General features: G+C 38.7%; 1 protein-coding gene across 1 annotated transcript; it reads left to right on the top strand.

Moving 5' to 3' along the window:
- Nucleotides 1–5380: 5380 nt before the first annotated feature.
- On the top strand, nt 5381–8842 carry LOC133830553 (uncharacterized). The gene has a single exon (XM_062260569.1). It carries the CDS (start codon nt 5381–5383, stop codon nt 8840–8842), a length of 3462 nt encoding a protein of 1153 aa, XP_062116553.1.
- Nucleotides 8843–9672: the final 830 nt, after the last annotated feature.

Here is a 9672-nt window from a genome sequence, read left to right on the forward strand (position 1 = left end):
CATGTTGGGTTAGGTACTTAGGCAATTATTTAATAAATATACTAATAGCTAGTTGACACATGGATATTTAATTATAAATATAAAGTTACAAACAATAACTCAATTGCTAAATATACAAGTAAATAGACTTAAGAAGTAATAAAAGATAAGAATATTACAAACTTAAAGCACGAATAATACAGATATATAAAATAAGAAATAAATAAAACAAAAGATGTAAAGAACAAGAAGAACAAAATAATGAAGTAAGAACAATAGAAAGAACACAAACTCTCACAAAACCATAGTGTAGAATAGTAGGGATCACCAACTTAAACAAGGTTCAAGACCTTTGTCCAAAAACTTATTTCCCCCTATTCTCTAAGTACTAAGGGATCTCACAAGTAAATAACTCTATGGAATTATCAAGCCTCTTTGGTGTATTTTCCAGCCAAGTGTTTTGTTGATAGAAAATTTTGTGTCTTACAAATGAGCATTATGTTCCTATTTATAGAATCTTGAATTTTGAGATACCCTTTGAATTTCAAATTCTACCAACCTTTTGGTTGTTACCAATGTTTAATTGGATGTTTATAGAATTAAAATGAAGATTTAAGAGTTATTTGGGATGTTGAAACCGTTCAAATTGAAGAAGATGCAAAATGGAATTTGACTATCAGCACCCCAGCCCGCTGGCTTCTAATGCTCAAGTCGCGCCCTAGGAAGCTTATGGCCGCGTCTACTCGGCTGTTTTAGCCTCCCAATTTTGCACCTTTTTTAAAAAATGTCTCAATCTCTTCCCATTTGATTTTGTAACCTCCATACACATTATGAGGGTTGAAGCCATATCTTCAACATCCATATTATATTATGACATTGTGAAATTCAATCTCAAATGTGTAACTCTCAATCTACACATTATAGTGTAATATTTGGGAGTTACTAATTTGTAACTCCAAAATACGTTACACTTGGACACACACATATATTCAATTTTGTAACTCTCAATAATATGTTACAAGGTGTGACAAATCACATTTGTCACATTATATAATCTAACATTATATTATATAAAATAATATACATTCTCCTACTTAGATTAAATAATTATTTTTATAACGCTTATTTAATCAATCAAACACTATATTAAAATACAATAATATAAAACTCTACCAAATATTAATGTATTCAATTAATATAATACAAAATTATTATATTGTAACGACCCAACTATCTATGAAATTAGGTCATTAAACCTACTAGACATAACTACAACTTTGAAAATAACATACATAAGAAAATTCATAACTTTATTGAAAACTTTAAAGAAACAATATTTGTAATACATAAATGAGCTCATTGTTTTAAAATAAAACATAACTTTAAATAAAATTGTTTACAAAGCTAAATGCGGAAAAATACATAAAAACATAATTTTAAAGAGACTAAAAAAAACGTTGTCCTCAAATCGACACGCAGCCCATCCACTCCATTCACCTCTATACACACACCAAGCTTCCATGAATCCTTCTGCCTCTACATCTACCTTCCTGCATCATACTAAACGAAAAGGAGTGAGCCTAATGCCCAACAATGAAAAACTAACAACATAAACATACACATAAAATTATATCATAACATAAGCTAAAAAAACATATTAGAACATATACTATAAACATATTATAACATATACTATAAACATATTATAACATATTCCATATAAGACTATACTAATAATGGTCATTATGACATGTGATAAACCATCTACGTCCCCTGTCTAATATTTGAGGTAGGTTAGATTACATGTAGTGTATGATAACCCATTTATGTCTCCTGTCTAATATTTGAGGCAGGGTAAATCATAACATAACATATTAAAACATAAACTTATCATAACATAACATAAAAGCATAACATATCATACAAACATACAAGATCTAGCCTATTTTCCTTACCAAAACCGGGAATATGAGAACAAATGCGGGACGTGGAACACTCCTAAAACCAACAATAGAACAGTGAGTATTTCTAAAGGAAAGAGATGAAAAGAATAGAACTAAACCACCAAGAGAAAACTTATCGAAAAGACACCTTAAGTTCAAAGAACTTGAAAACCTAACCACAAAATCACAACAAAAGTTAGAACCTGAATGAAAACTAAAGAGACTAAGGAATTAAACAAAATTGAACTTTAAGAATAAGGGTACCTTTATTGACCTCAAGGATTGGCCTAACTCCAATACCAAAATATTCTAATCCTTACTTCCCAAGTGTTTGATAAAGCTTTTTTTTCTTTCCCACCCAAGTGTATCACTCTTATGTTTTCACTAGCACCTTGGAGTCTGATCACAACTGAAGAGTAAGTGAAAGGGCTAGGTACTAGGTCCTATTTATAGAGGTAAGGAGTGAAACTAACCCCATTTTGATTTGAATAAAAATAATGAATTTAATTGAAGATAATTGATTTTTCATCAATCAGAGGCTGAAGACTCGGTCAAAACTAACAGAGGTAAGTATGAGGAGTCAAAGGTAGTTTTTAAAAATAATAAAAAAAAAAAAATATGGGCGATATATCGTCCCTATGTTGCGATATATCGGCTGGACCCTAATCTCGAGCCTCCGTTCGTACGATCGTGCAACGTCAACATGTTTTTCGTATTCAGCGTCAGGCGATATATCGGCATACGTGATTATTTTAAACACGTAATTGCACTTTTTCAGCATAATTAAGGTTGTATAACTGCTTTGACTGAGTCAAAATACGACCCTAACAGATTCTGGTGAAGACTAAGTCTTATATTCTCTTATTTTATCATTAAAATAATAATTCATTAATAATCATGCATACGACAAGTGTCATAATCCTATTGGCTCTATCTAAACCTTAGGAATAACCATGCTCATGAAAAGTGTCATATTCTTATTGGCTCTATCTAAACCTTAGGTTATAATAATTATCATATTTATAACCAGCAATATTAATCAAACCTTATGTTATAATTAATATTCTTAAACTATAGATTAAACTTATAAAATCCATAACTATTGATAGGAGTTTCCAACTAAGTCCCGGTTTGAACCAAATCCACGAAATCTAAAATAGTACAACTACTACTAGCTAGCTAACTAAGTAAACATTCTGGGACTCTACATATATGGTGCTTCAAATATGTCAAATATATCTTATTAATTATTTTTAAAAAATAGTGTTTAATATTTACATTACAAGGACATCACAAACTAATAATAATACGTGTTTTAGAGTCTTGTCTGTTGACATGTTTATGAGTTCTTGTCTCTTTTGACTGTTTTCTTTTCGCGAGTTTGGATTGGTTTCACTGGGGTTTAGTCTTTTCGCTGATGGCGTCGTCTAGTGCGAACGTGGATTCCTAGAAGGCGAGATGGAGCGATCTACAACTTGATGATGAGAATGAACAAGGTTTGGCGTTTGATGAAACAGTGGCTACTGAAGATGATTTTGATGATAGATGGTGCTTGGTCGGCAAGCTTTTGTATGAGCGTCCGACTGATTATGATTCTTTTCGGAATGTGATGGCGTCCCTGTGGCGCCCGGTGAAGGGGATGTTCGTCAAGGAGCTCGAGACGAATAAATATCTTTTTCAGTTCTTTCATGAGTTTGATATCAAGAGGGTCTTGGAAGGTTCCCCATGGACCTTTAATCGGACTCCTATTATCCTGGAGCAGCTGAAAGTTGGGGAGAATCCCAGACTGGTTCCCCTGAAACATTTGGAGATTTGGGTACAGGTGTATGAGCTTAAACCTGGCTTTAAGTCTGATAGGGTTCTCAAAGCTTGTGGCGCATTTTTGGGGCAGTTTGTTGCATCCTGCCCGACCAACTACACTGGTATATGGAGAGAGTACTTGAGGGTGCGGGTGAAGATCAACGTAGAACAACCTCTTAAGAGACGCATGAAAGTCTTCACGTCTAAGACAGTTTTCTTTTGGGCTTCGTTCAAGTATGAACGTCTCCCAACTTTCTGTTTTGTGTGTGGAATACTGGGGCACTCAGAGAAATTTTGTCACAAGCTTTTTGATGGAGGAGATGAGAACATGGTGAGGCCCTATGGTATCTTCATGAGGGCACCTGATCGGCGGCAACAAAAGAGTATAAGAGCTCGCTAGTTAAGAGACAATATGGCCCGGCCGCTTGAGGCACCGACGGAGGTGTATCGTTCAGATTCAGATGACCGGTTTGGGAGTGGGGGCGAGGAAATCATGCCGCGTGATGCTCGGAGAGATGGAGGAGATCGTGGGGAGGAGGATGGTGCAAATCGTGGTCATAATGGTGTGGGAGATCTGGTTTTATTGCCGAGGCAGAATATAGTGAATATTCCCCAAATTATGGAGCAGTTACCTTTTATTGAGGGGGATGAGGTGGAAGTTGGAGTTGATGGGGGCGTGACAGGTGGAGGGCTCTCTTTGACCAACGACTTTCTCTTTGTGGACCCTAAAAGGAGGCGGACGGAAGTGGTAAATGGGGAGGTGGGCCAGGATGACGTGAGGAGCTCGCGTGGAAAAGAGGTGGACCACGGACTTGGGCTTTGTGAGGCCCAAAATGAGTCCATGCAGATGGACCTTCCTCAGGTGAAGGAGCATATGTTGGCTAGCTTAGGCCCAATTAAAGTTATGAACCAGATTACGGAGGAAAGCTCACGTTTTCGGGAGGGGATACAAATGCAGGATGCCGAGCAGGTGAATATAGGAGGGGTAATGCCAAAAAACGGTCATGGGGCGGGTGCCACGAGGTGAACCCGCCAAGAATTATGAGCATTATTTGCTGGAATTGCCGTGGGCTTGGGAACCCACGGGTAGTTCATTTCCTTAAAGACATTGTGTGTCAAAAGCAACCCAAAGTTCTATTTTTATGTGAAACGTTGTGCAAAAAGGATAAGGTAGAGTGGTTTAGAGTGCTTCTTGGTTTTGAGGGGTGCTTTGCAGTTGATTGTTTGGGCCATAGTGGTGGTGTGGCGATGCTTTGGAGGTATAAGGAGGAAGCTTCTTTAATTAGTTTTGGGTCTTCTCATATAGATATGGAGCTCAATTTGAGTGGTCACCCAACTTTTCGCTTAACAGGTTTCTATGGGGAGCCAAATCGCAGTATGAGGGAAGTCTCTTGGAGGAGAATTAGACAGCTAGCGGATTCGTCCTCGCTTCCTTGGTGTTTATTGGGTGATTTGAATAATGTTCTTTCTAATAGATTTAAGAGAGGTGGGAGACCTTACCCCTCAAGTTTGATTAATGGCTTCCAGGAGGTTATTTCAGACTGCAACTTGATTGATATGGATTTGGTTGGCTATCAATTTACGTGGGAGAGAGGCCGAGGTACTGATAATTGGGTGGAGGTTCGCTTAGACAGAGCTTTAGTCTCTCTCAAAGCTGGATGTCTTTATTCTCATCTGCAAAATTGCACAATACTGGCCCTTATGCTTCTGATCATGCACCGTTATGGTTGAACCTGGACTTCAGAAAGAGGTCAGAGTATACTTACCGCTTCAGATTTGAGAATGCCTGGGTTAGAGACCCTCTTTGCAGACAGATAGTGAAGGATAATTGGGGAGCGCCTCATTCCAATACTCTTATTCAGAAGATTAGATGTTGTAGTACTTCCCTTGCGGAGTGGGGGCGAGACATTACTGGCACTTTGAAAGCTCGTATTGCTCGATGTAAGGCTATCTTAAAATGGACCCAAGGACGGCGTGATAACTATTCAATTCAGTGTTATAAGGAGGCTCAGACTCACTTGTTTGAAGCTCTTGCCCAACAGGAAATCTTTTGGCGTCAAAGATCTAAGCAATTGTGGCTTCAGGCGGGAGATCTAAATACAAAGTACTTCCATGCCTCAGCAAATAAACGGAGAAGGAGAAATCAAGTTGTTGCGCTTAAGGATGAGAATGGTGTGTTGCGCAATTGGGATAATGGTTTAGGGGCCATCATGGTTGATTATTTTCAGAATCTCTTCTCAGCTTCTAGTACAGAATGGCATTATGTGATGGATTGCATCTCAGCTTCTATTTCAGAGGAAGCTAATATGGATCTTGTAAGGCCTATTGAACCAGATGAAGTTAAGCAGGCTCTGTTCCAGATGCACCCAGATAAATCCCCAGGGCCAGATGGTTTTTCTTCAGGATTCTACCAGAAATTCTGGGATGTTGTGGGTGAGGATGTTATTTACATGGTTCAGGAGTTCTTCACATCTGGGTCTTTTCCAGATCATCTTTCAGAGACAAATATTGTATTGATTCCAAAGAAGTCAGAGCCAGAGTCTATGGGAGATCTGCGTCCAATAGCTCTCTGTAATGTGGTTTATAAAGTGGTTTCGAAGGTGATGGCCAACAGAATGAAGACGATCCTTAACATGGTGATTTCTGAAACTCAGAGTGCTTTTGTACCTGGGAGATTGATTACAGACAATATCATGGTGGCTTTCGAGGTGATGCACTATCTGAAGAGAAAAGGAACGGGGAAGGACGGGTACATGGATTTAAAGCTCGACATGAGTAAGGCGTACGACAGAATCGAATGGGGTTTCCTTGAAGCGACAATGAAAAAGATGGGTTTTGGTGATCATTGGGTGTCGTTGATTATGAAATGTGTCAGCTCGGTCCCCTATAAGATTGCTATTTCTGGGAAGGAGTTGGGCCCAATTGTTCCATCTAGAGGATTGAGACAGGGTGATCCTCTGTTGCCATATCTTTTCATCATTTGCGCAGAGGGCTTCTCTGCATTGATTTCAAAATTTGTTGCTGAGGGCAGGCTCACTGGGTGTAAAGTTGCAAGGGGGGCTCCTGTGATTTCTCATATGCTGTTCGCTGATGACAGCTACTTGTTCTGTAAAGCCACAGTGGAAGAGGCATCTCATGTCAAGGAGGCCCTTAGATTATATCAGTTGGCCTCTGGTCAACAGATCAATTTTAGCAAGTCCTCTGTCTTTTTTAGCACTAATACCAACTATGTAGTGCGCCAAAGCATATGCAATGATCTTCATATTCCTGAAGCTGGCCCAGCTAGCATGTATTTGGGACTCCCAAACACGCTAGGAAGGAATAAATCCGTGATGCTCGGATTCATAAAAGATAAAATAAGGAAGCGGATTGAACAATGGGAGGGGAGGTTATTATCAAAGGCAGGAAAAGAAGTTTTGCTTAAAACAGTGGCCCAATCGTTGCCTTCTTATGCTATGAACGTATTCCTATTGCCTTTTGGATTATGTAATGAGATGGAGAAACTCATGAGCCGTTATTGGTGGCATTCTTCTTCAAGTAGGGGGAAAGGTATTCACTGGAAGAATTGGGATAGTTTAAAAGCTCATAAAGTTAAAGGGGGTCTGGGATTTAGAGATCTTCATCATTTTAATAGAGCACTTTTATGTAAACAAGGGTGGAGATTGCTGGCTAATCCTTCTTCTTTGGTGGGTCGTATATTTAAATCTAGATATTTCAGAGCTGGGAATTTTTTAACTGCAGAGCTAGGATCAAATCCTAGTTTCATTTGGAGGAGTATTTGGGAGATTAAGGATCTGGTTCAGTGTGGGGCCCGCTATAGAGTGGGTAATGGGGAATCTATTGATATTTTAAGGGACCCTTGGTTACAAGAAAAAGAAAACCCTTTTGTTTCCTCTCGGCATCCTGCGTTATTGGGGGCAAAGGTCTCTTCTTTGCTGAAATTGGACAGAGACGGGTGGGATATGGATGTGGTCAACGATCTTTTCAATAGGCGTGACGCTAAGTGTATTTTAAGTATTCCAATCAACCCCAACCGCTCAATTGATAGCTGGTATTGGAGCTTAGAAGCGTCGGGTTTATTCACTGTGAGAAGCTGTTACAAAAGTCTTCAGCTTCTCAAAAATGGGGAGGCCACCATTGAAGAGAAAGCATTTTGGAGGGGAATATGGAAGGTGAAAGTCCCTCCAAAAGTGAAAGATCTTATCTGGAGATCAGCTTCGGGATGCTTACCCACGAACGCCTCTCTTCATCTGAAGCATGTGGGTGCCGATTCGATCTGTCCTCTTTGTAAGTCGGAGAGAGAAACGGTACTGCATGCACTGGTAAGTTGTCGAATTGTTTGGCCGTGCTGGGATAAACTGGGTTTGAGATTGAGGGCTCCGGGTTTGGTTTCCTTTGTTTCCTGGTTAAGGGCTAGCTTGGATGCTTCAACTGATGAAGATAGATCTAAAATCTTCATGTTGTGTTGGTCTGTTTGGAGGAGGAGAAATGACTGGGTGTGGAATAATAGGAAAGGCTCAACGTATGGGGTCTTGCTCCTAGCTGATTCTACCTTGCAGGCCTGGGTTAGTGCTCAAGATCGCGAAGTGGCTCCTTTGCCAAATTACTTATCGCCTGCTGATGGAGCTGTAGTGTGGAGAAAACCAAAAAGGGGAGACCTTAAGGTTAATGTTGATGCAGCCAATTTCTTGGGGGCAGAAACTTATGGTTTTGCGGGTGTAGCCCGGGATCACAATGGAACTCTGATTGAAGCTTTCTCGGTCTATAGGAATGGTGCGATCAATCCTGAATTGGGGGAAGCCATGGGTGTCCGTGAGGCACTGAGCTGGATCAAACGTAGGAGATGGACAAATGTGGTGGTGGAGACACACAGTTTGATGGTTATCCAAGCTCTTAGAAGTAACATTGTCATGACTTCCTATTTTTGGAGCATTATTGATGATTGTAAACTCCTGTTAAAGGACTTGATTTTAGTTTCTATTTATTTTGTTAAACGTTCTGCAAATGAGGCTGCCGATGCTTTGGCTAAGTCCTCCTCTGTTGTAGCTGAACGTACTCTTTTAAGGGATGATATCCCCTCAAGTGTGTTGGATGTAATCTTTAAAGATAGTTGCCAATAAAGACCACACTTTTATTCAAAAAAAAAAAAAAATAGTGTTTACATAAATAATGGTTAAACATTAAAAAAAATGTCGAACGAAAAGATAAAATTATAAAACTAATGTAGCTATCGGCCAAAGCTCCACCATCGCGCTTCATTGTCTTGGTATTGCATAAGTTTGGCGATGGGGTGTCTCAAATCTACGGTTTTTATGTTGTTGTTTGATAGCGTCAGTTGGTGTATGACCCCGAGATGACAAATAGGTTGGGAGAGTAGTGAATACATACGCTATTACTAAAAAAATTGATAGTAATAAACGGTGGTGATAACCGACTCGTTTGCATCTTCCATTTTAATAAACTTCTTGTGTTATTTTGATGTTACCCCTAATTATTGGTATAATATATTTTCCATGTGAGGAGCATTGAAGGAATCTCTATTTACCAAAAAACAAAAGGGAAGGGAAATATCACATATTATACATAATAACACATACTAATTATTATATATGCCCCCATAACTATCTATCCCCAAAATATGACATTTTGTAATTATTGGACCCAATTACTCCTCCCATTAACATCTTCCATTTCTCTCTCCAAATTGTATGTTCTACATATAAGTTTTAAGATTTCACATGATCTAATATTCTATATCTCAAAAAAATACAAAATTAAAAAAAAAATAATCTGAAACGGATATTTGAGTGAAAATATATGAACCTCCAAAGTTTTCGTCAAATTTTAGCCCAGAGCATCAATTTTTCATCATTTTGGCCAAAAATCAAGTTTTCATGATTACATCGCAAAAGCATCGAAACAACATCGATTTGACATCGATTTTGCATCG

Source organism: Humulus lupulus, chromosome 1, assembly GCF_963169125.1.
Source record: "Humulus lupulus chromosome 1, drHumLupu1.1, whole genome shotgun sequence".
Taxonomy (NCBI): domain Eukaryota; kingdom Viridiplantae; phylum Streptophyta; class Magnoliopsida; order Rosales; family Cannabaceae; genus Humulus; species Humulus lupulus.

Bases quoted from the DNA above. Each gene is read 5' to 3' on its own strand.
- LOC133830553 (XM_062260569.1), top strand. From the start codon at position 5,381: ATGTCTTTATTCTCATCTGCAAAATTGCACAATACTGGCCCTTATGCT.